Raw genomic sequence first — 27987 nt, 5'->3', positions numbered from 1 at the left:
GTGCAGAGGTGACTTGGTTAGGGTCTTCTTACTCATGTAGAGCATTAAAATGAATGTTGAATGATACATACAGACTTTAAACAGCAAACATAGCTACCAAGGCATTATATTTTGGAGCACCGCCTTTAGATATTGCCCCATAATGGCGGCAAATGTCAATCTCTACTATGTTCCAACAGTGTGGTTCCATCATAGGAGTAAACAGGTCACAAAATTGTTTTCTTGCAGTCAGGATATGCCACATAATAAGCATAACAAAAAGGTAAACAAGTTGAAGAACACACCTATCAGTTGAGCTGCTGAAATCATGTCTCGCATATCAAAATATCTAATTTTTGAATAAAATTATGCCAACAGTGAAAGTATTTAACTGTTCAGTCTCATCCCTTGTGTTGTGTTTAGTCTTATCCAATATAAAAAGCATTTTATTGGCCCTGTCCCAACTTTTTTGGGATTTGTTGCAAGGGTGAAATTTGAAATGATCACATAATTACCTCAAAACAATAATTCTGCTCGACTTTAACAACTGATATGTTGTCTGTACATAATGCTCTACCTTATTAACATATTAGATGTTTTGAAAATGCCAGCATTTTGATTTTATTCACATAATACAAAGTGTCCCAACTTTTTTGGAATCCGCTTTGTATGTGAACTAATAAATAATGAATTTGATATGGTCTTGTGTTTGGTGTTCATTATTATTATGGAGACTTCATTATGGAGAATTCATTTACAAGTCAATTTGATTGTGTTAATTGTCATCTCTTCCAGAATTGTATCACACAAATTCTAACAAAAGATAAATCATATATGATAACATAAAAAACGCCCTTTCACAGATGTCAATATGCAAGAAAAGCAAAAAAAAACTATTCCAGTTATTCGGTGACAAACAATAGAACAGTTACAGCTCCAAATGCTCTTTCAAGATTTAAAAAAAAAAGGAAAAAAAAGAAACTGAGTTTATTGTAAAGGAGAAAGGGAAGAGAGAGAAAGGAGGAGAGAGATGCAAAATATTCTAGTCTAGCTAGAACTTGCGATGCAGGGGGGTGGGGGCGTGGATGCGTAATTACTAGCGTGACTTCTGAGCCAGCGAAATGCAAGTCACATGTTGCCTAGCTCGAGCCGAACTGGAAGTCATCGGTGCACTGAGGACAACTGCGCGATATTAGAAGCAACAGCAACAGCAGGCAGGCGGAGAAGATGGCGACGGGGGAGAGCCTTACAACGGACACATTAGAAACTTGGCTAAGTAAGTTTCAATGTACAAATATTCATATGAAACGGAAAGCAAGGCTTTAAATTGTGCTGCTTGTATAGCGAGAGAGCTTACTGCGCTGCAGGGCAGGCAGGACGTGAACGCACATTCGCCGTCAGTGCAGCTGTCAAAGTTGTTGTCACTACGCTTCTCTTCAAAAGTGACTAGGCTACAATGTAAAACCGAGCTGTAAAGAGTTTGATTACAATGTTACACGTTACCTTGAATTTCACTGGGTGAATTTGCTCGTTGGACTGTTGAACCTTAGGCAGCTTACCTCTCTCGACAACAACACCTGAGAGATTGTTTGACAGTTTTGTTTTTGCATGTGAATGGAAGTCGAACATGGCGTGTGTCGTTTGTTGAAAAGATGAAAACAGAAAACAGGAAGCGTCTAGTTGTTCGAGTTGTCATGTGCTCGTCAAAACTCTTGAATTATTCGCCATCGAGGGGGGTAGACGGAGACTGAGGGAGTAGTGTGTGTGTGCTTTAGCAGCCTGCTGCGGTTTGCAAAGTGAGACACCACCAACAGTCACTTTATTAGTGTGGCGATGGCTTGACAACGTGACTGTCATTCATGGTCACGCCACCCCCCAATGGTTTTGCAGAGCCATCTGAAAGGCCTTGAAAGTTGAATCATGAAGAACGTCCACAGCACTGACAATGACACAGTATTGCAAGACCAGGCCAGGTTAAATAGTAGGCTATAGTTCTGCATGGTGCAGTTGTCGTGTTATAATTTTTTTTCCCCAGTGTAATATACAGTAGATAACCAAAATATAACAGATAATAATACACCATGCAATAATGCATATCCATCCCTGTCTCTCTGTCTGACTGTCTGTCTCGTATTCTGTGTAATAAGTTACTTTTTCCTTTGGCATGTTAACACCACACACACACACACAAGCAAGAGAGATATATGATTATGGTTGTTGTACTGTGTTGCCTTATGCATGTTCCACATTAATGAAAATATATTTTGCATTGCCAAAGCATTGGCTGAAGAGGTACATTTGTAATAAGTGCATATTAAAAAACATTTGTTTTTTAAAAACAAAGTAATACGGTCGTGCTCTCTCTCTCTCTCTCTCTCTCTCTCTCTCTCTCTCTCTCTCTCTCTCTCTCTCTCTCTCTCTCTCTCTCTCTCTCTCTCTCTCTCTCTCTCTCTCTCTCACACACACACACACAGCATAACATCTTATCTTTCTCTCCATAGATAAAGTGACCGACCCCAGCAACTCTGAGGAGAGGTGGGATTGCATCCAGGGCTTCTATGAGCTGGTCAACAGTGAACCGGAGGGGTGAGTGGACCTCAATATCACCTTTGCTGTAAGATGGGGCTTCCGTGGCGTAATGCTTAGGGAGTTACAGTAGACTGGAGAGGGCAGCAGATTCAATCCCGACAGACACACACACAGACACACACACAGACACACACGTACATAAAGCTAAAGTTGGCATAACATGGTAATTGTGGTCGCTCTGACACCTGCACCAAACTGGCACAGCACACATGTGCGTACTCAGACGCACACACACACACACACACACACACACACACACACACACAAGCTTAAACTTTACTATATGCTAAACTTAACTCTCTCTCTCTCTCGCTCTCTCTCTCTCTCTCTCTCTCTCTCTCTCTCTCTCTCTCTCTCTCTCTCTCTCTCTCTCAGTCCTCAGACAGCGACCCGGCTGCTCGCCCACAAGATCCAGTCACCTCAGGAGAAAGAGGCCCTGCAGGCACTCACGGTAACACACGCACACGCACACGCACACGCACACACACACAAGGTAAGGTACTGACCTTCTTCAACACATAGAAACACACACGCATGTACAGTACACACACACACACACACACAAGGTAAGGCACAGATCTTCTTCAACAAATAGAAACACACACGCACATACAGTACACACACACACACACACACACACACACACACACACACACACACACACACACACACACACACACACACACACACACACACACACACACACACACACACACACACAAGGTAAGGCACAGGCCTTCTTCAACTCATAGAAACACACATACAGTACACACACACAGGCACACACACACACACATTCAGAAACATACACACATGCATACGTGCAAGCCTTTCTACCACCGTAAGTAACACACTTACTGACTCATACACACACACACACACACACACACACACACACACACACACACACACACACACACACACACACACACACACACACACACACACACACACACACACACACACACAGAGGAACACACTGAATCGCTCAGACCTCCCCCCACCACTCCTGCTTGAGTGTCTTTACTGAGTGGCTGACCACAGTTTCTGTGTGGCAACGTGCGGCTAATGTTTAGTTTCCTGACTCTGTCAAGATTATACATCAAACAGTAGCTGAGGTTCTCATCTATTTTATCAAAGCTACAGTGTGCAGTAGAATGTAAAAAATGCTTCCAACTTATATTGGAAAACCCAAAAGTTGGTGTCTTGACTTTTGGGCCTTGTATTGCTTTGTGCGTCCGCTCCCAAAAAGTAGTTAGCACTCAAAGTAATGCAAAAGGAGGTGCAAACAAGGCTTGTGTAGAAAGATGTAGTGTATAATGATTCCGAAAAGTTGTGGTACATAAAAAAATAGGAGCATTTTAGCCACTCACTTCTTATATAACTTTTCAGCTACAATATACTGTACATCTTTCTACATAAGCCTTGTGTGTGCCTTCATTACTTTGAGTGTCCAACTGAGATAGCCTATCTGGTTCTTAGTTCGCTTGGTAGTACCAGAGAGAGTAGAGAGAAAGAATTAAAGAATCTCTGGAGGTACCTCTGCCTCTCACACCACGAGTTGCTATGAGATCAGGGGGGTTTAGACTGGGTCTGGACTTCACAGGAAGGACCTTGGTCACACACACACACATACACACATGGGTCAAAGACGTCTAAAAAGGAACTGTCATTCAGTGTAACGGATACCTTCTGCTGACTTTAAGTGTAAAAAAAAACATGATTTTTAAATAGTTTCAAGTAAATGGATGACAGCCGAGGCTGTCATGAATTCACTGGAAAAAAATAAAATAAAAAGAGTGATGTTTATTACAGTTACAGTCAGCAGAAGGTATCCGTTACACTGAATGACAGTTCCTTTTTAGACGTCTTTCACACACACACACACACACACACACACACACACACACACACACACACACACACACACACACACACACACACACACACACACACACACACACACACACACACACACACAAACTAAGACATTATTACACCAATATCCTCAGTCTGAACTGCACAGGAGGACCTTGGTCACATACACACACTCACACACATTCACACTAAAAAGAAATGTTAACACTAATGGGCTCGGACTCCAAAAGGAGAAATGTGCAGTGTTTATTTTTTTTGAAACAAGTGTCAGTTGAAACCCCCATGACAGTTTGTGGCTGATGGTTGATTTGGCACAGGGCTAATTAGCTGACTTATGTAGCAAGAAAAACTCTGTTACAGTTATAATCTAATGACTGTGTGCGTGTGCGTGTGTATGCACATGAGTGTGTGTGTTGTGCCTTTGTGTGTGCACACTGTATGTTTTGCCTTGCTATGTTTCAAGGCTATTGGAGACATAGTTTCTCAAAAGAATTGTGCATAAAGCGTGAACAATTTAAATCTTTGGGTTCGAAGTAGTTGTGAGCTGCTTAATACAGCGTCCTTGTACAAAGATTACGTTGTGGTTTATCTACAGTGAGATAAGCTGAGTGGGTTATTATTGCACAGTAGTACGAGTTATTGCACAGTAGTGTGGATTTATTGCACAAACATTGCAATGACCGTTACATACAGGCTTCTAAATTGACTATTTTCAGCACCAGTATGCCTAGTAGATGCTAATCTTATGAACTAAACATACATGCACCACCAGTCGAAGTGGCTCGTAAGTTGTATTTTCTACCAACCAAACAGTGTTTTCACTTACATTTGGCCGGTTTGCAGGTGTTAATTTAGAGCCCTGGCTACATAGATATCATACATTAACCTGTTGAAACACGGCGTTATACATTTGTTGTTACCATAATGGCCATGATTGAGTCGTAGTGCATTACTAAACGCCCTGTGTTATGTCACAGTAGAGTAGTAAGCTTACTATGGTAATGAACTTTTCAATGACTATTACAGCGTGCCTCATATGGTACGGCATACATTATGGGGCTATTATCCACAGTAAAAGAAGAGCTATCAGCATTAGTAGGTTGATAATAGTAGGAGTATGCACGCAAGAGCTCATGACATTAGCTTACATTACCCTTACCTGACACTTTTACCCAGAGGGACAGTTCATTAGTTACAGGGTATTTAATAGCAGCTCCTGGAGCAATATGAGGTTAGGTCGGCGGCTTGCTCAGCCATGGATGAAGTAACGGTGTACCTGTAGTAGGGAGACCACACACACATCCTTCCTACTGACAAAGCAAAGTCGGGAGGACATGTAAGAGTCAAAAACTGAGTCAAAAACGGTAGGGTACTGGGCCACTCTGCTGGCGACCCCGGGTCGATTCCTGTCCGGGTCATATGCCATCCCTCCCCTACTTTCTCTCTCCCCACTGTTCCTCTCTCGACTGTCCTTTCAAATAGAGTCATAAAATGCCAAAAAAAATCTTTAAAAACTGTTTCATGAGAGAGAGGAGAGACCAGCAGAATGGCAGTGCCAGGCAGTTCCCTGCAGCTTAGAGCCTTTCCTGCCAGCGTTGGCCTTGGTATGACATCGCCACGTGGGTTTTAGCAGGGCAAATGTGGGTCAGTGTTGTTTTCTAAGGGTCCCTTTGTATTGAAGTATACAGAGACTGTTGGGAGTCATCTTTCTATTCCCAGCTCCTTGCCTTTTGGCAAAGCACTAAATATGACACACTTGTACCGTACAGTATATTTGGATTCCTATTCGCCCAGGTCATCTCATCTCAAGGAATAGTCTACTTCGTAAATTACCTCATGATCCCCACATCAGAAATAGCTGAAAGAGTCTGTCAAAGAAACACAGTGTTTCCCACAGATGTGGAAGCATGGTGTGGTGCTACAGGCGGAAAATATTGGGCCAGGGCAAGTGTTATGCACATGACGCCATCGACATACAGTACACATATGTGTGGCTGCTGATCAATGTTTGGTGTTAGATTTCTATTCTGTGGTGCTGTGTACCTCCTCTTAATGTATGTTCTCTACAAGTCTTCTGTTGTCCAGTCTTGCACTTTAAATGTCTGTATGAGCAATGTCTATGTCCATACTGTCTTATGTCCATGTATGAGTACTGTCTATGTCTATACTGTCTATGTCCTTACCTAGATTAGTCTATGTCTGCATGGGAGAGCAAGAAACGCAATTTCAAATTCTTTGTATGACCAGTGCATGTAAAGAAATTGACAATAAAACTTGACTTGACTTGACTTGACTTGTATGGGAAACACTGGAACAGATTAAACCTCTCAAAAGGCTTTATTCCACTTGCCTACCACTGCACTCTGTAGACTAGAGCATGGTTGGGGAACCTACGGCCCGCGGGCCATTTATCCGGCCCCCGATATCATTTTAATGTTACGCAGTTTCACATGAAATGCGACATGTTTTGTAAAGCAATCTTAGAAATTACATTTGCAATACGATTAAGTTATGTTTTTCAGGGGACCTAGTGAAGATGAGGTCTTGTAGAGGTGGCCACCTTAAATCAAAGCCTAAAATGCCGAAATTGCACCACGAACAGTGTACCTTTTTGTGGTGGGTGTGAGTAGAGCTACTACTGTTGGAGCAGTTACTTGCAGTTTGTTGGTAAAACCCCCTTTTCACACCTCGAGTAGTGTGTTAGTAACTGAAACTAGCACCTTGGGGCCTTAAGCTTGCTGGAGTGCATTTGACATTCAGCGCGAGCTGCTTTGGGTAGGCGTCTACTCTGTGTAAAAGGCAGAACTGTGCTGGACACATCGTTGTATGTATGTGTGCATAAATCTGTGGGTTTTAAATTTGTGTGTGCGTGTGTGTGCGTGCGTGCGTGCGTGCGCACGACTGACTGACTGACTGACTGTTACGGTTTGTGTATACCGGTATGCGCTTGGCCCTGCAGAAACATAACTTTTGCATCTCTCCTCTAGAGCTACTTGAGTCAGGCGGCTTGCGTACCGTATGCATTACCCCATGTAACCTCTCCTCTCCTCTCCTGTCACTTCTCTTCTCTCCTTCTCTCCTTCTCTCCTCTCCTGTCACTTCTCTTCTCTCCTCCTCTCCTCTCCTCTCCTCTCCTCTCCCCTTCGCTCCCCTCCAGGTTTCACACTGTATCCTCGGCTGCAGCAGCACTGTGCACACAGTTTCCGTATGTGCGACTAGTGCAGTGAAAGTTGTACACTGAATTCAAATGACTAAATGTCTCTTCCAGGCCTGTAGTAGCAGCCAAAATATTTAACCCCTTTACGTAGAGCCAATGTTATAACCTAATTGTCACCAACGTTTCCATTTTAGTCTATTACCTTGGCTTTCTTTAATGTCGTAGCTATGTTGTTACGATGTAGTAAAGTGTTTTCAGCAAAGAACGAACGCGCATACACAAAGAGGCTACACATGCCATAATTCTCGGTTGAAATCGCCACTCCCTTGCTCGATTTGTGTTCACTTATATAGTTTCCCCTCTCATTGACTGATTTGTGTTGTGATATTTTTTTCTCCTCTGATTCTAGCTGCTGGAGGCCTGTATGAACTACTGTGGCAAGCGGTTTCACAACGAGGCTGCCAAGTTTCGCTTTCTAAATGAACTCATCAAAGTTCTCTCGCCAAAGGTAACCTCTTAAAAAACAAAATCATGCACAGCATGTATGGATCAATTTATCTCCAGCATGGATGGAGGAGTGGATGATGTATGGAGGAGTGGATGGATGGATGGATGGATGGATGGATGGATGGATGCATAGTTATATGGATGGATGAATATATAAGTGGATGGGTGGATGAATTGGTAAATTAAACATGGTATTGTTCTGTGGTATTCAATTGAGTGGTGATTACAGTAATGTGTAACTGTGTGTGTGTGTGTGTGTGTGTGTGTGTGTGTGTGTGTGTGTGTGTGTGTGTGTGTGTGTGTGTGTGTGTGTGTGTGTGTGTGTGTGTGTGTGTGTGTGTGCGAGACTTGCAACTCATACCTTTGCTCGTACCTGCCCCTCCTAGTAGTCTGTCATACATATTTGTCACCCCCTCCTATCTCTCTTTCTGTCCACCTATCTTTCTTTTGTTTTGTCCACACCACTTATCTCATACTTGTTTCCCCCACTGTCTCTCTCTCTCTCTCTCTCTCTCTCTCTCTTTCTTTCTTTCTTTCTTTCTTTCTTTCTTTCTTTCTTTCTTTCTTTCTTTCTTTCTTTCTATTTCTTTCTTTCTTTCTTTCTTTCTCTCTCTCTCTCTCTCTCTCTCGCTCTCTCTCTCTCTCTCTCTCTCTCTCTCTCTCTCTCTCTCTCTCTCACTCTCACTCACTCACTCACACTCACTCACTCACTCACTCACTCACTCACTCTCTCTCTCTCTCTCTCTCTCTCTCTCTCTCTCTCTCTCTCTCTCTCTCTCTCTCTCTCTCTCTCTCTCTCTCACTCTCACTCACACTCTAGTACCTGGGCTCCTATAGTCCTGAGGCTGTAAAGCAGAGGATAGTGGAGGTCTTCTTCAGCTGGACGCAAACACAGTGGCTTAAGGACGAGGCCAAGATACAGGAGGCTTACCGCATGCTCAAGAAACAAGGTCCGTATTATTACACATTACTACATTACTAGATATTGCTACACAAGTCTAATTATTAATAGATAATACGCATTGAATATCACATTCTCAAGAAACAAGTTGAGTACTACTACTTATTTATTTATTCATTTTTTTGGTATTTATTTTATAAACATAAAAATTCAAAATGGTCAATGTAATGTAATGTAATACATGTTTTTGAGACAAGGCAAGATTTTTATGTGCTTCGGAAGCTGAGATATTTAGGTTTTTATAGGCTGAGGGCAGCTTTTCTTAAAGGGACACTGTGTGAGATTTTTAGTTGTTTATTTCCAGAATTCATGCTGCCCATTCACTAATGTTACCTTTTTCATGCTGACCACCAGCATCAAATTCTTAATATTCATTATGACTGGAAAATTTCACTTTTCATACATGAAAAGGGGGATCTTCTCCATGGTCCGCCATTTTGAGTTTCCAAAAATAGCCATTTTTAGCTGCAAAAATGACTGTACTTGGACCATACTAGAAAATATGTGTTTATTACTTAGTAAACTTTCATGTAAAGATCAAATTTGGCAATAGGCAGCCCAGTTTCAATGAGCTGCATAGTTGCAGTACCTTTTTTGACCATTTCCTGCACAGTGTCCCTTTAAAAAGGCTCAGGCATTCATCACCCTTTTTTGCAGGTGCCTTAGGCGTCAGTGGGTTAAACCGGTTCTTACCTTCTTATTTTTCTACTCTTACGTGATGTATGGCAGGTGTGATCAAGAAGGACCCCAAGCTGCCATCCACAATAGTCATGCCCCCACCAACAGAAAGACCAGAATGCTCTCTCTTCGCAGATGAAGACAAGTCCAAGGTTCGTGTGTGTGTGTGTGTGTGTGTGTGTGTGTGTGTGTGTGTGTGTGTGTGTGTGTGTGTGTGTGTGTGTGTGTGTGTGTGTGTGTGTGTGTGTGTGTGTGTGTGTGTGTGTGTGTGTGTTTGTTACATTACATTTCACATTACATTGCATTTAGCAGAAGTTTTGCAACCAAATCAACTTAAAATCGAGGACATAATTATAGCTAACATCTTTGTATCATCCATTACATGGTTGTGACCTACTAGTTGCGTGCAGAGGGTCAGAGGGTCATGGGTTTGTAGCCTTCACCAGTAGGAAGGATTTGGAGGCCGTCCTATACTCCTTATACATAGCTGAATTACCCTGCAGTTAGGTTTGTAACCCTGTTTTGCTCCATGGACTACAAATTGTACTGAACTATAACTCTTAAATCTGGCATCAGCTACAGTCAATGCAGCGTAATGCAATTAGGTCATGCTGGTGGCAGTGTATTTTGATTGGGTGCACTCATGATAAGGCAACGAGAACTCTCGTTCGGTGTACAAATAAGGTACTAGTAGCAGGGAAGCTGACAGTGGAGGGACATACGGGATCAGTTGTCCGGGACCCAGGGAGAGGGTAGGCCCAGAAATGGGTCCTTATTACATTGCATGTATTGGGTGGGGGGGACCATTCAGATGACTTTGTGCCGGGCTCAGCTAAAACTGTCAGCAGGCCTGACCCTGACTAGTTGTGCAATGGGCTTGTCGCCATGTTGAAATTCCATCTCATTACACCTAACTCAATTAACCTCTAGAGTGATGCCTTTCCTTGAAAAGTTATCTTGACCTGTATGGTTTTGCTTGCTTGTCCCAAATGCCCCCCTCATGCTCTTGCTAAGTGAATCGCTGTCGCGTTATGATGTTGTCATAAGCCCGCGTCTCTCTCTCCCCAACAGCTGTTGGCTCGGCTACTGAAGAGCAACAAGCCAGAAGACCTGCAGACGGCCAACCGACTCATCAAGAATACCATCAAAGAGGTAACGGCCAAGGGCACTCACACACACACACACACGCACACACACACACACACACCTGCATACCTGCACATCAAGAACACCATCAAAGAGATAACGGTCACTGGATAATGGTTGCACACACACATCAATAGGCTTCATTTCCTGCTGCACAGACAGTGTGCCTAAAACAGTATCATCAGATTGAAAGTTGTTTCTATGGTTCACTGACTGACCTCCAACCTGGTGATTTTGGGGGGGAACAAAAATAAGAACAGAACTGAGAAAAACAAGTCCAGGCATGATATTTAAGCTGGTTTGGGAGCGTTGATAGAGTAACGGCCAACATGCAAGTGTCCTGTGGTGTTTGGGGTGATTTCCAGTGCAGTTCAGTTCAGTTCAGCTCAGTTTCACAGCAGAAAAAAAGCAAACTAATACTTCCCCCTGGAAGTGAAAGAGAACATTAAATTAGTTTATGTCTCCGTTTATGGTCCATCATTTTTAGTCATTGTCATTTTTTGTTTGCACCATCTCACCTTAGTGTGTATTAATATGGATGGATTTTGCATCTAATTGCATTTAGGTTACATTCAACTGTTATGAACTGATATGAATTCATTTTTTTTTAATTTCATGAATATGTACACCCATGTATATACTGCAGTATGTTTCCATTTGTATTATCATATTGCATCTATGTTGTGCATCTGTCTTGTGCACGTGTGTGCATAGTCATAGTCAATACATGGGTCGTTGATGTTTCTTTTAAAGGGACACTGTGCAGGAAATGGTCAAAAAAGGTACTGCAACTATGCTGCTCATTGAAACTGGGCTTCCTATTGGCAAATTTGATCTTTACATGAAAATTTACCAAGTAATTAACAAATATTTGGTCCAAGTAGAGTCATTTTTGCAGCTAAAAATGGCTATTTTTGGAAATTCAAAATGGCAGACCATGGAGAAGATCCCCCTTTTCATGTATGAAAAGTGCAATTTTTCCAGTCATAATGAATACTTAGAATGTGATGGTGGTTGTAAGTATTCATGAAAAAGGTAACATTAGTGAATGGGCAGCATGAATTCTGGAAATAAACAACTAAAAATCTCACACAGTGTCCCTTTAAGTAGCCGACATCAGGGTAGTGCAACCACAGCTAGTAGCATGGGAGCATAATCATTGCTTGTACATTAATTGCAAATTATTAATTAATTCATGGGCATTAGCTGTGGTTGGACCACCTGACGTTTGCTACAAAAAAACCCAAATGTCAACGACCCACATATTTGCTCTATATTCCTCCTACTAGCCCAGTCACGCAGTCGCGTGGTGTTTTTATCTCGAGCTTAATCAGCTTCAGTTTCCGATTAGCACTCTAGCCAGCACTGCATTTCTTATCCTGTTTATACAAGACAGTTTCAGATGTGTGGTGTATCAGAGTACCATACACACACACACACCATTCATGCATCCTTTTAATATACTGTATCTGTAATAGAACCTAAAATTTGCAGTTTTGTTAGGACACACAATATTTTCCTTCAACCTTTTTAAACTCAAAGTTCATGTCCGATGCTTATTGTTTTGTTACCTGTCCTTTCTCTTTCACACAACCATTTTTCTCTATCTCACTCACTCACTCACTCACTCACTCACTCACTCACTCACTCACACACACACAAACACACACACACACACACACACACACACACACACACACACACACACACACACACACACACACACACACACACACACACACACACACAAACACAAACACACACAAACATATTTTTACACACACACACACACACACACACACACACACACACACACACACACACACACACACACACACACACACACACACACACACACACACACACGGCACAGGAGCAGGAGAAGAGTGAGAAGGAGAGCAGGCGTATCAGCACCCTGGAGGAGGTGGAGAAGAGCACAGCTGAGCTGAGGGACATGCTGGACCACTACAAGACCAGCGGACAACTCACACCAGATATGAAGGTGAGGAAGGTGTGTGCGTGTCTGCGCACGCGCATGCGCAAGTATGTGTGTATGTGCGTGGAAGTACAGTGTGTGTGTGTGCATGTTTGCATACGAGTGTGTGTGTGTGTGTGTGCGCGCAAAAATATTTGCGTTTGTGATTGAGTGAGTGAGTGAGTGAGTGAGTGGGTGAGTGAGTGAGCATGAAAATGATTGTTTGAAAGAGAGAGAGAGAGCATGTGTGTGTGCGTACAAGGCATAGTGGATGTGACACTATCTGTGTGTGTGTGCGTGTGCATGAGGCGTGAGGAAACGTCATCTTAAAGTGTGTGTGTGTGTGTGTGTGTGTGTGTGTGTGTGTGTGTGTGTGTGTGTGTGTGTGTGTGTGTGTGTGTGTGTGTGTGTGTGTGTGTGTGTGTGTGTGTGTGTGTGTGTGTGTTTATGTCTCCCATCAGAGTGTGTATGAGCGTTGTGATAAGCTGAGACCGAACCTGTTCCGGCTGGCCAGCGACACCGTGGATGACGACGAAGCCTTAGGTAGTCATGATGACACACACTCACATACATACACATGCATACAGTATATCACGAAAGTGAATACACCCCTCACAGTTTTTGCAGATTTGTGAGTATATCTTTTCATAGGAAAGCTTTACAGAAATTTCACTTTGACACAATGATTAGTGACCTTTTAACAACATATTTAACCACTTAAATTTCTTGTTCACTCAGAAAAAAACTAAATACAGCCATTCATGTTTGAACATGTACTCACAAAAGTGAGTACACCCCAGATGAAAATCCGGTAGAGAAGGGGCTGTGTTTGCTCGAATCGTCTCGAAATGAAACGAAATGAAAAGGGATGAAAAGGGAGGTCATCAGTGTGCGTTTCAACCTTTTTTTGCATTGAACTTTTACATTTTGAGTCTGCATCTGGTTTAAATAGATTGGTGTGAGATTTGAATGCAATCCTATGGAGAATATCATGATCTGCTTCAGTAGTCACAGTTCATGTTGACATGCATGTTTCTTTTAGGTGTATTTCAGATTACCAATGTTGACAGCATCCATGCATCCCCAAACCATGTCAGTCCCACTACCATGTTTGGCTTTTGATAGGATACTCTTTTTTTGTAAAACTCACTTGTTTACCACCACACATGCTTGACACCATCTAAAGCAAATTTGTTTAGCTTTCCATTGATGATAGCCATGTGTCTGTGACACACTGTAACCCCTCACCACCTTGACTAATGAAAACCACTGTGGGAGCCACTGAGTGGACGGACACATATACCATGAGTCATGTACAGAGTCTTCATCTTAGTAAGAGTGGAGATGGACAAATAAACGCGTGGGGTTCAAAGGAATCATGATGATTCAGAACAGGACAGAAGAGGACCACCCTTTGCAAGGGTACTTTTGTGGAAACAATCAGTCGAAAAGCCAATTAAATGTCATTATCAAGCTAAAACAAAACGGGATGGGTTAATATTGTTGCTAAATTTTACAGCTTATTTTTTTGTGAACTCGGCACACCTGACCTTTTGCATCTGAATTCTTTATGTCTTTATGGACTGGGGTATAGTATATTACATTACTGACCTGACCACACTGGAAAGCTTTATTCAGTGCGCTGACACACACACACACACGCACACTCACAAACGCACACTCACACACGCACACACACACACGCACACTCACAAACGCACACTCACACACGCACACTCATGCATATCTGACTCATACATTCAGAAACAAGAGATAGATGTGGTTTATTACGTCTTCTGAACTACCTTGGTGTGGTTTCTTCAAGAAACATGTCGTCGTTCTGCCGAATTTCCTTTTAAATGCTTTTGTAACATGTCTTCTGAACAGTACAGTACACCTGGTGCGATTTTTTTATAATGTCTTCTAAAGTACTGTCTCTGGTGTGGTTTATATGCTGTGTGTTTCAGCGGTAATCCTTCAGGCTAACGACAAGTTGACCACGGTGGTAACTCTCTACCGACAGACTACAGCTGACAAACAGGAAGTGAGCAGCAGTAATGGAGGAGGAGGAACGGGGGCCTGCGACGACACAGGTACTAACTAGCTCGTCAGTAAGGTCTATCTGTCCCATGGTCTGTCCATCCACGTTTTATGTGGTTGTGTTGCATAGGGTTGTGTTTTGTATGTACTATGTCTCTCTTTTAATCTATGCATTCTTCTGTTTTATGCAATTGTCACATTATAACACAACAATATAAGAATAATAGTATCCCAAGTCTCCTAGTTGTAACCACAAGCAATGATACATAATTATTTTCTAGTAATAATTCAGTAGCAATGACGCACAACATTGACACATTCATAATGGTTTCCTAATCTGAAACACTCTGATTGATTGATTGATTGATTGATTAGTTGATTGGTTGGTTGATTGATTGATTGATTGATTGGTTAGTTGATTTATTTGGGGCCTTCCGTGTAATAGTTTCAGAGCCTGTCAGTCCAATCAGAAGCTACCACCTTATTGATTTCTCGGCCCTGGATGCTACGCAGCCCACCTCCTCCGACCCCTCTCCTCCTCCCCTCCCCACTGCGTTTCCCAGTAGTAATGGGGGAACAGCAGAGGAGGACTACAACTCCAATCTGCTGCTGGACGACGACCTCGTGTCCCTCGGTACTTCCTGCTTCCTGTGATTTCCCTGGGTTCAAGTCAAAGGCCATATCCCAAAGTCTATTGTATGAGCCTTGGAAGTGTGTCAGCCTAATTAGTCACGCCCTGTGATTGGATACTCCGCAGAGTTCACCAAAGAGTATTCAATCAGAGATATTGTAGACAGAGATGCGTAATTTTGGTTATTTTCCGGTATCCACTTTATGCCGGGTTAACGCCCCTTTAGGAGACCTTCGGTTAGGAGACCTTCGGAGTCCTGAGGTTGAGAATAAATGAAGTCCCCTTAGCGCTGTAGATGGCGGTAGCACACGTGTTGTGCAAACACCACAAAAAGAGAAGAACTTCAGCACACGCTTTTGCATTGAGTGGTACGTGCTTTGATTCCTCTTAATTAAAATGTCATCCTCTTTGATCCAATCACTGGGCATGATTATGAAGGCTGATACACTTGGAAGTGTGCACACTAGACTTTGAGAAATAGCCAAAGTCACTTCCTCATGTCCTATCCTGGCCCTCTCATCCTTTTGCCTCGCTGTTGCCCTGCTTCTGTGTGTAGAAAACGATACAAAAACAAGTTTCAAAAGAAGTGTAGGTGAAACAAACGTGCGTAAAGGAAGAAAGGAAATCCGCACACTGTTACTGCTCACGATTTATTTGAACACAACGTTTCGACCTCATATATACACCTGACGAAGACCGCCTGAGGTCCAAACGTTGTGTTCAAATAAACCGGTGAGCAGTAACAGTGTGCGGATTTCCTTTCCTCCTTTACAAAAACAAGTTTCCCCCGTTGTCAAACACTGCAGAGCAACGTTTGGGGGGGCTTTTCCCCATTCACCATCTCAATTACAAATGAGAAAATTACCTTTGAATTGTTCTTTTCGCGAGATATTTGATGAAAACTTCAATCGTCAGTGACGTTGGGCCTTGTGTCAAAATGCTGGAGGACGCAGGGAAGGACTGATATGAAGGGACTAGTTTGACTTGTGACCCCTTGTGATCTGTGAAGAAAAAGGATCCACCTCAAAATCACTTCTCGGATAGTTCCTCAGGCCTAGTGCCTCAGTTCTTACTGGTCCTTCCGTGGCCTTCGAGGCCTCAGGAAAGGATTTAGGAGTAATTTTTAGGTGGACCCATAATGAATACTAATGTTTAAAATTTTGCATTACAACTGATACACTTGAATCACTTTCATTCCTGTTTCACTTGACTTTCAGTTGACTGTCGATTTATTTAATACTATTGTTATGCCCAAGCACATGTAGGCCTACTTGTATCCACTCCACATTTTCATTTAACTTCAAATCACTTTTCATTATGTTAAGTACTGCTATTGTATTTATTCTGTGCCTCGAGTCATAAGCTGGTTACGATAACAGTACCCTCCCACTACGCCCATGTCTTGTAGGTGTCGGTAGTCCCACCACACCCTCCCCAAGTGCCACCGGGTCATACCTCGATGAGCTCATAGAGGTACTATGTGTGCGTGTGCGTGTGCGTGCGTGCGTGTGCGCATTATTTTGTGTATGTGTCCGTCAAGAAAGAGAGAAAAAGGAAGATATGATTTTTACTACTTTTTCCACGTCTGCAAATTTATGTGTGTGCGTGTTAGTGCGCGTACGCATTCTTTTCGTGTATGTGTGCGTCAAGAAAGGGAGAAAAGGGAGATATGATTTTTACTGCTTTTTCATCCTCTGCAAAGTGATAGGAATAATAACTGTAAATAATAATAATAACTGTATTTGTATAGCACAATATTATATAAGACATGCAGCTCAACATGCTTAACAAATGGATAAACATCAATGTTAAAGATGAAAATAAAAAATTAAGTAGAAAGGAGAGCCAGAAACAAGAAAGAATAGCAAGAAGACAAAAGGAGTGAGTGGGAAGTGACTGAGTGAGTGTTTCTCTGTCATTTTTTTGCCTGTTAGTAGAGAGGTTAAGACAATAGAAAGGGCCTTTGACTTCAAGTCATAATGCAAAGGTCCCCTTTGGCATGGAAGTACCTTAGGGTCAAACAAGCAAATTTATCCTAAGACACAAGTGAGATCACTCTTTTTTTCAGAAATAAACACGTTTTTTCAAAATGGATGCATCGAAAAATTCTCTTAACCTACCTACTATGTTCCAGCTGGAGGATATTGTCAGGATTCCGAAGTACTCCGCCAAAGACTCTGTACTACAGCAACACACCAATGGCACTAATGGAACAGGCCCCATTCTCATCAGCAGGGGATGTGGACTGGACTCCATATCCCAGAATGGCTCCTCACCAGCTCCTATGTAAGGGCTCATGGGATATGGAGTTTATTTGTTTGGTTTGTTTGTTTGATTCTTTCTTCCTTCCTTCCTTCCTTCCTTCCTTCCTTCCTTCCTTCCTTCCTTCCTTCCTTCCTTCCTTCCTTCCTTCCTTCCTTCCTTCCTTCCTTTCTTTCTTTCTTTCTTTCTTTCTTTCTTTCTTTCTTTCTTTCTTTCTTTCTGTCTTTCTTTCATTAGGCCATCCATCCATGCATACACACACTCAAACACTCATAAAATGTATATAACTGATTTGACAGTCAAATGGTGATTTTTGTTGCGCACTTTTCCCTGCAGGGCAGCTGACCAATCAGGATCTATTATGGGTAACCATCAGAACTGGGCCCCTCTGATGTCACACTCCCCTTTGAAGGATGTACTTCCATCGCTGGACAAGTCACTAGCTGACGTCTTTGTGCCCTTACATTCTGTGAAGCCAAGTAAGTGCAATAATACCTTCTTAGTACCACCGCTTTTATCATATACAGTTACGCTAAAAATAGTAGCAGTTTCTTAAAAAAATGAAATGTCAAATGAAAATGTCAAATTTCTTCAAATAAATTGTACTTTAATGAGCACAAATGCATTGGGGACACTGCACATTCTATTTCAAAGCACTCACCTTTTTAAAGGCACTGTTATTTTTGTAAGCATAACTACATGACCGCAAAAATGGAAAACAAAGCTTTAATTCAGCTCTTGAGTAATTGCTCCATTCTTCACATAGCTGTGTATGATGTGTTTCAGCTGTATATGATCATGAATGACTAAGAAGCTGTTTACACGTGAATGGATATTTTATGAAAACACATTGGCTTTGGACATTGGTTTATAGTGTACTGTGAGTAAACAGGGTTTGATAGTGTAGAATGGAAAAGAATGAAAACAAGTTATCTGTTGTAAATTAGGCTAACTGACTAGTTGCCAACATTTATGACGATAAATAAAGTTAACCACAAAAGTCAAAAGACACAGTGACCTCGTTTATGTCTGTTCATGTTCGTTTATGTTTTTGTTTGTTTGTGATTTTCTCCTCAATAGGTCGCCTGGAGCCGGTGACGGTGTATGACCGCTGGGGGGTCCACGTCTGCCTGCACTTCTGCCGCGACAGCCCCCCCGCACGCCCCGATGTTGCCGTGGTGATCGTATCCACGGTGAACACCTCAGCGTTGGCCGTAGCAGACGTCCAGTTCCAAGTCGCTGTGCCTAAGGTACACACCAGCCTCCATATTTACTACTGTATACATTGTCTGTGGCTTCCCCCACGTTTCACTTTTTAACAGGGCATTTTCAGTCACTGAAAACATGTGACCTGTGTGTTGAGTTTGACGCCCCTGCAGTAGTGCCGTCTGTATGTTGGTCCAGCACATTATCTTATTGCCGTGTGAAAGCCAGTACATTAGAAAAGTGACAATCAAAAAAGAGGATAGAGTTGCCCTGCCAGGACTTAAAGGGGTATGCCACTATTTTGGGGCTTAATACAGTTAAAATCGTTGGCTGGGGTTTTATCGTGGGCATTGTAGCATGCTACACGGATACATTGACTTTCACTAGCTTAGCGACATATTCCCTCTTTTAACTTGTCTTGCAGCAAGACAACGGCTTACATGAAAAATAAGACACTTTACCACCTTTATAAACCCCAGCCAACGATTTTAACTGTATTAAGCCCCAAAATATTGGCATACCCCTTTAAACCCAGGACTTCTGGGGTAACAGATTGGGGCTACACCAAAGGAGGAAGATCCCTCTGTTGGATCGAAACGTTGCCGTATGTAAAAATGAAATAAAGTAGTTTTGGAGTTAATACCCAGTGTGTGGACCGCTTCATTACACTGCTGACCACTTTTTGTCTGGCACCTGTATTACTACTTGTGGATGTGCGTACCCCAACTTCCAAATCCCTACGCCAAAGGAGACCAGTCAGGGTACACCCACAGCCCAAGTATCGGTCACACCATCACACCCCTGGTACAAATTTGAGCCAACCGGCTCTGAATTAGCTGATGGTATTACTGTGGAATATTTTTTGGCTCTTTTTTTGGCCTTTTCTATATCTTGCCTCAAATGTAATCATATGACTGGAGCAGAAGCATTATATGATTTTTATGAGAACACTTCGCCTCTGCAGAGTCCAGATAGACATGTTGGCATAATTTTGGTCTTCCTTCAGTACATATGCTTTATTCTATATTTGTCCACATTTTCAAGTGTCATCACAAAGTTTCCACATTTCAACTACCATGGAGTGCCACGTGTCTTTCAGTGACTCAGTGTGTGTGTGTGTGTGTGTGTGTGTGTGTGTGTGTGTGTGTGTGTGTGTGTGTGTGTGTGTGTGTGTGTGTGTGTGTGTGTGTGTGTGTGTGTGTGTGTGTGTGTGTGTGTGTGTGTGTGTGTGTGTGTGTGTGTGTGTGTGTGTGTTTGCGCGTGCGTGCGTGCATGCGCGTGTGTGTGATTACTTCAATACACTTCCCTTTTTCTACAAAATCGTTTCTGTCTGCTGTTCCCTTTTTTTGTGATTGTGCTCCATGATGCCACACCACAGTTGAGGCTTGCCGACTTAAACGGTCACTCAGTCGATGACTCTGCACCTTTTGTATCGTGAAACTGTGTTCTGTAACAAATATTTTTGTAGTCTTTCTGTTACTCTGTCTTCCTCGCAGTGTATGTTGTAGCAAGTCTATTCTCTTCTGTTTCTATACAGTAGGCTATGTGGGTGTGTCGTACCATGTGGTTTGCTTGTACAAAATTAGTTGAATTAATGAATGTAAGGAGTGAAAAATATTCACAAGTGTATGGATACACTTTCCCTGCCTGTCCTGTATCTTATTTACTAAATATTGCTATTTCTTTGTTTTTACTGCCAGTGTTCTGTCGAGATGAGTTACCTCGTCGAGGTGAGCGACCGGTAGCCTTACTCGATAGTGGTACTCTATCGATTTGCGCTGCCTCATCTAAATGAGCAACCTTGAATTTCCGTGGAAGACGTTTCAATCGGCCATGGTCCACGTAGGACTGTTTTAACCATTACTTTATTTATTTCAAGGACAGGGGTGTGCAATCGTTTGTGCGGAGTTTAATAAGAACGTGGGGCTGACCACTAAAAAAACGTGAGCCTCTCGTTTGAGCAAGTTAAGAAATGTGCCATATGAAAGAGACTGAGCTGAGTTTGCGCAAATACAGGACTCGGACTGGAGAAAGTGTTTGGGATCAGGGCCTGGCTACGGGTTGTTTAATGCAGCCATTTGTTGCTGTTGGTTTGGTTTTAATGTGACGTGGTCCTGTCTCGCAAGGCAACATTGCCATATGAAATTATGTGCTATGGGGATAAACAAGCGTGGTTTAGAGATTCCCAGATAGCAGATAGCGTAGGCCTATTGTGGCTTTGTTTTGGCAGAGGTCTGTCCATTTTTGGGCAACACCTCTTTAATGACCGGAATCATATTTTCAAAACATCCCCACCAGTGCTTACTTGTAATAGCGCGGCTTGCTCAGATGCATGATCCTTCCTGCCATCTCAACTTCAGTTTGTAAACTGTGGTAGCACAATTCGATGGGCAATCACCTGCGAAAACCACCGCAAGGGTGTGTGCATGCGTGCGCATGCTCAGTAGCAAAAAAGGATCACATCTCGACGGGTAGCTCATATAGACAGGAGGACAACACGGCGTCATAGGTGTGGCATGACAATAACAGTGTCTTTGCACAGTCATGGATGTGTCATAAACATATGTCAAAGTCATAAACATTTTATGACGATTGTCATCAAGTGTCATTTGGTTATGGTAAAGACAACCCTAACAATGTCAACTTCTCATGATGACCATGAAACATTTATGACATTGACATAATGTTTATGACTCGTCCATGACTGTGTCATGACACTCCTTTGACATTAGACACTCCTTAGACACATATTACGACACTGTCATGTGATGGGTATTACCGATGTCAAGTCAAGGGTAACCTTTTACTGATGGTTCCTTCCTTCCTGTCTCTTCTTATGTTTAGAACATGACTGTTAAGTTGCAGCCGGCTTCAGGGAAGGACCTGCCCCCCTATAATCCCCTACTGCCCCCTGCCTCCCTCTCTCAGATACTACTGCTGGCCAACCCACAGCGGGTAAGTGTCCTACACCTTTCACATCCCATATAGTATAATAATAATAGTTTAGTGTGGTGTAATATCATTATTATGGGTAATAGTGAGAGACAGGGAAGGACCTGTAGTGAACTACTGTTTAATATTTGGTACATATTCTGTAGTTGCATGTATAATAATTATACTGTTGTATATTACCCTGCTAAGGCAAAGTGCAGTAAATACATATTTTGTCAAAATTGAGTTTTGGCTGAACATGGTCCTCATTATGCCCCGTGTACATCGAAGGCGAACTAAGCGACTTGCGCGGCGGAAGTCATTGTTTCTCTATGGAGGGAAGGCAAATAAAGCTACCAGAGCGAATTCGCAAGGAGCGAAGCTTCTTGAGCGACCAGAGCGAATTTTGACGATTAAACTCAAGCTAATATTAAGCGAATTCGCTATGACACGGTTCGGCGAAAACCAATTGGAACGTTCATATCGAGGAATGTCCCAGGCTATCAAGACAGAGCCGTTATGTGATTAGCTGAATCATACCTGTCAGTGCAGCGTCCAGAGCGAATAAAACGAATTCATGGCGAAACTTCGTCAACCACCCCAGCTACCTGGGTCGCGTAGGTAGCGCCCGATGTACACGGGGCATTACACTTCCTTGTGACAAAGCCTTATGGCCAAAATGTGTCTTGTCTTAGAGATATTGCCATGTCAAACTTGATGTAACTACCATATCCAACCTAATGCCAAGGCTTCGAGGGAATTTTCTCAGTGTCAATGTTGGCGTAGTTGCTGCACCTTGCCTTTCTAGGGCAATATAGTTGAGCGGCTTGTTCAGCTGCTTGATGGTGATTGGTTGAAAGCCGTTGTGTCGTATATTGAGCAAAACCACACAGGTAGTCCTTATGTACAGTTCCATTCTAGAACTCCATGTTATGCCAAATGAACCGTCTTCATTCAGCAAAACGGTCTTTAGAGGCCCCACCGTGGCACAGACGGTAGGGCACTGCACTGTTATTCAAGATTCAAGATTCTTTTAATGGTCCCAAAGGAAATTTGTCTTGGACATACATAGCTGCCACATACACACAACACTGATACACATGACGGCAAACAAAAAAAAACAACAACAATAAACACATACATACATACATACATACATACATACATACATACATACATACATACATACATACAGTGCCCTCCATAATTATTGGCACCCCTGGTTGAGATGTGTTTTTTAGCTTCCAATTATTTTTTTCTTCTTCTAAATAATATGGGACCTTAATGGAAAAAAAGAGAAAAATCCAACCTTCAATACAAGTGCATTTATTCAGTGGGGAAAAAATCCCACATAAAGAAATAATTATTTGACATCAAATAATGTGTGTCACAATTATTAGCACCCCTGGTGTTAATATTTTGTACAACTCCCTTTTGCCAACAAAACAGCACCTAATCTTCTCCTATAATGTTTCACAAGATGGGAAAAGACAGAAAGAGGGATCTTCAGCCATTCCTCTTTGCAGAATCTCTCTAAATCATCCAGAGACCTGGGTCCTCTCCTCTGTACTCTCCTCTTCAGCTCACCCCACAGGTTCTCAATGGGGTTGAGGTCAGGGGACTGAGATGGCCATGGGAGGAGCTTGATTTTGTGTCTGGTGAACCATTTCTGTGTAGATTTGGCCATATGTTTAGGGTCATTGTCTTGCTGAAAGACCCAGTGATGACCCAGCTTCAGCTTTCGGGCAGAGGGCAGCAGATTTTGATTTAAAATGTCCTGGTATTTCAAAGCATTCATGATGCCATGCACCCTAACAAGGTTCCCAGGGCCTTTGGAAGCGAAACAGCCCCACAGCATCACTGACCCACCCCCATACTTCACAGTGGGTATGAGGTGCTTTTCAGCATGCGCATCTTTCGTGGTACGCCAGACCCACTTAGAGTGTTTGTTGCCAAAAAGCTCAATCTTGGTCTCATCTGACCAAAGCACACGGTCCCAGTTGAAGCCCCAATACCGCTTGGCGAACTCCAGACGCTTGCGTTTATGATTGTGAGTGAGGAAAGGTTTTCTCCGTGCATGCCTCCCAAACAGCTTGTTGGCGTGTAGACAGCGCCTGATGGTTGATTTGGAGACTTTGTGAACCCAGGATGCTACCATTTGTTGTAATTCTGTAACAGTGAGCTTTGGAGATCTTTTGATTTCTCTTACCATCCTCCTCACTGTGCGTGGTGGCAAAATAAACTTGGGTCCTCGTCCAGGCTTGTTTACCACTGTTCCAGTTGTTTTGAACTTCTTAATTATTCCTCTCACAGTGGATATGGGCAGCTGCAGTTGAGTGGCAATCTTCTTGTAGCCTCTGCCTGACCTGTGAAGGTCGACGCACATCTGCCTCACTTGTATGCTTTGTTCCTTTGTCTTTCCCATGTTTAAGAGTGGATAAGAGAAATGGCCTCGGTGTCACGTCATATTTATACCCCAGGGAAACAGGAAGTGATGAATTACTAATTAAATGTTCCTACATACTCTGGTAAACTTTGTAAACTACTGTAGAAATGACAGAAATGCTTCAATTATATTTATTTCATGGGAATTGTTAAGGGTGCCAATAATTGTGGAACAGGTGATTTAATGAAAAATAATTATTTTTCAGTCAGGGATTTTTTTTATTTTCTTACAATTCATTTGAGTTGAAGGCTACATTTTCCTACAATTTTCAGTGTGACAGTATTCTTCTGCAATGAACACTGAATTTATTTTAAGGCTTTTAACACATCTCAACCAGGGGTGCCAATAATTATGGAGGGCACTGTACATACATAAAGTGCCCTCATAGAGATACTCAATAATAATAATAATAATAACTTGGTTTTATATAGCGCCTTTCAAGTAACCCAAGGTCGCTTGTCAAGTGCATATCTACTACAGCCTACCGCACACATACATGGCATTACAGGATGCATGGTAGTTGTTAACGACCTGCGTTCAGTAGGTTAACAGAAACAGGGACAAAAGAAAACCTATACCTATTCAAAAACCTTTTCTTGTTTTTAACTGGTACTCTGAATCGCCTGCCAGAGGGTAGCAGCTCATATTCTGGTTACAGAACATGTGATGGATCCTCAATTATTTTCCTAGCATGTCTAGCTACTGTAGCTACAGACTCTTCATATATTGCCGGGCACCCGGGTTCGATTCCCGACCGGAGGTCATTTCCCGATCCTCCCCCATCTCTCTCCCACTCTCTTCCTTTCCCACTCTTTACTGTCCAGTCTAAATAAAGTTGGAAAAACTCCCCAAAAGAATAATAATAAAAAAACAGTCCTTAGAGTTCAGACACACACACACACACACAGACACAGACACAGACACACACACACAAAGCTGATATTGTATGTTTTTATGTCCTTCCGTGTAGAACTCGGTGCGTCTGAGGTACAAGCTGATGTTGAAGCATGGCGATGAGAAGATCAACGAGGTGGGGGAGATAGACCACTTCCCTGAATGGCACTCCTGGACACAGTCATGACCGCTCACACTGTGTGTGTGTGTGTGTGTGTGTGTGTGTGTGTGTGTGTGTGTGTGTGTGTGTGTGTGTGTGTGTGTGTGTGTGTGTGTGTGTGTGTGTGTGTGTGTGTGTGAGAGAGAGTTATTGAACTCTTCTCCATCCTGTCCCACCCACCCCACCTTTCACACACTTCACTATGCCAATTTCTGGATACAATACAATATGTATTTATATAGCACAATATCAGAACTATGAAGTTGACTCAAAGTGCTGTCAAATACACGCACATACACACACACACACGCACACACACACATTCACACACCAGCTCTGGAGGCTGCCGTACAGCGACCAATTGTCCGGGGTTTATGTGGGAAGTCGCCTGATAATCATCGACTTTCAAATCTCTTCGAGACTTGGTCTGACCAAGAGCATAACAATTAACGTTTCTCAAACGACATGGTTGACCTCCCTCCCTTGTTTTACTACTGGTTGACTGGTTTCCGACAAAGTGGGCGGAGTTCCCGATTTTTCTGGAGATCAGAAACGCTATTTACATTGCTCTTGGCCGCCTGACTAGAAGCAAAGCCGAAGCTGTTGCGTCACTAGGAGGGCGTGCCCTGGCTAGTGAGTGTGCACACACACACACACACACACACACACACACACACACACACACACACACACACACACACACACACACACACACACACACACACACACACACACACACACACATACACACACACACAAGTAGATGTTGATGTGGAGGAGGAGATGGTGATAGTTAGCCTGGCCGCGCCAAAAACCCCTACAGCAAATTCATTTTGCGGCCACTAGGGGCGTCTAGATTGCTAGGCTAGGTGATAGTGGGACTGCCAAGAGCACGCTACACAATAACCAGACAAGATGATGCCGTGTCCACCAACATGACTCCATCTAACAATGGAGGCTGCGTGTGCATGTGCATGTGCGTGTGCGCGCATGTGGGTGGGCATGTGTGTCTGTGCACATGCGTGTATGCGTGGGTGGGTGAGTGGTTTTGTGCATGTGTGTTTAAGTGTCTGTATAGTATTTTTGATATTCTTCAAAATAATATTATCTTGAGCCAATGAGATCAGTACCAAATGTGTTTGTGTGTGTGTGTGGTGAGTGGTGAGTGAGAGAGAGGAAAATACCCTTTTAACCCCCTTCAAGCTGCCTATTGGCTTTGCAGTCTGAGGCCGCAGCGATCACACACCACAGCATGGAAAGCAAAATGTGTTGATTCCTCAGGTGTACTAGCTTTATTGACAATCTAACTGTGCCAAATTTTCTCTCTCTCTCTCTCTCTCTATCTCTCTCTCTCTCTCTCTCTCTCTCTCTCTCTCTCTCTCTCTCTCTCCCCCCCTCTCCCTCAATGATATATATTATTTTCATCAAGAACAACAGAGGTACCTGCCTTGCCTGTTCACTTTGAAAAGCCAAGGCTTTTTTCCCTACTCGTTTTTTTTTATTCTTTTTTATAATATAAAAATAATAGTATACTATAGCAGGTATTTTGCACTGGACCCTATTTATTTGGCTGGAGTTTTTAAAGCTGATGTCTCTACCGTTGCTGCCTTAACTGTTTTTTTTGTTTGTTTTTTTGTTTTTTAACTTAATTTTTTTAATGCACCATACCACCATTTATTGAAGTATTTCATTCATAGTATCCCACCTCCCCTTCAATTTATTTAAACAATAGTGTTTACCTTTCTCCTATTCAGGGAGAAAGATAAACATAAAAAAAACTCAATTATTTAAATCGATGGAGATGGGCATATTTTCAGAAATGTCACCGTAAGCTTTTTAGTATTCCAATAGTCTGGCTCAGTAGTTAAGGTTAAGTTAACCTTGAGGTGGTGGTAAATCATCTAATAGAAGGGCCTGGAGTACTCATTTTCTTACCTAAATGACACCTGTGAGCTATCTATTGTCAGGTTTACCTTCCTGTAGGTTAACTTAGCCAGGTTTATCGCTTAATCATGCTCTTGGAATACCCCCCTGGCGTTGACGGGTAGTTGTATACACACTGGTACCTAGACAAAACTTGTCTATGACGACAGGCTGTCTCTTCACACATTAAATCCTCAAAGATTCAGTGGTGTTGAAAGTAATGACAGGGTGTTTTTTGTTGAGAAACTATGAAACATTTCTCTGAATGTGTCGTTAGTAACAATATTGAGGGTTTCTGTTCAGACTTTTGCTTTCTCATTTTTGCAAGTTTCATTGGAATAGCCCTCCCTCTAGTGTTCATGTTATTGAATTGCTTCTGTCTGTGCCTTATTACTTAGGAAGACCTCTGTCTGCCAATGAATGGGGCTGTCTCTGTTTTGGCCGGCCCCCTCCTTGATTTTTTTCAGTCATGTGAACTTGCAGGTACTACCTAGTACAGATTCTGTCAGTTTTCCGTCTGTGATCATTATAACATTGTAAGGAGTGAGCTAATATTGTTTTTGAATGTGAATGATTATTTTTATTATTATTATGTTTGTGCTAAATAAATGTGTTTCTTCTAAA

The 27987-nt window shown here is 42.5% G+C and overlaps 1 protein-coding gene across 2 annotated transcripts; it reads left to right on the top strand.

The window, feature by feature from the left end:
- Positions 1-1121: 1121 nt before the first annotated feature.
- On the top strand, positions 1122-27987 carry LOC134449898 (ADP-ribosylation factor-binding protein GGA2-like). 2 transcript variants are annotated; one of them, XM_063199975.1, is made up of 18 exons: positions 1122-1255; positions 2481-2565; positions 2944-3019; positions 8013-8111; positions 8931-9060; positions 9801-9901; positions 10821-10901; positions 12769-12897; positions 13332-13413; positions 14838-14963; positions 15356-15544; positions 16950-17014; positions 17676-17827; positions 18140-18282; positions 18884-19053; positions 21854-21964; positions 25357-26226; positions 26310-27987. In XM_063199975.1, exons 1-17 carry the CDS (start codon positions 1207-1209, stop codon positions 25465-25467), a joined length of 1899 nt encoding a protein of 632 aa, XP_063056045.1. In that variant the 5' UTR covers positions 1122-1206; the 3' UTR covers positions 25468-26226; positions 26310-27987. The 2 variants fall into 2 exon arrangements, with proteins under 2 accessions (XP_063056045.1, XP_063056046.1); XM_063199976.1 differs by lacking the exon at positions 15356-15544.

Source organism: Engraulis encrasicolus, chromosome 1 (assembly GCF_034702125.1).
Source record: "Engraulis encrasicolus isolate BLACKSEA-1 chromosome 1, IST_EnEncr_1.0, whole genome shotgun sequence".
Taxonomy (NCBI): domain Eukaryota; kingdom Metazoa; phylum Chordata; class Actinopteri; order Clupeiformes; family Engraulidae; genus Engraulis; species Engraulis encrasicolus.
Note: the sequence above shows the minus strand (reverse complement) of the source record. Positions and strands in the feature narration are given on the sequence as shown.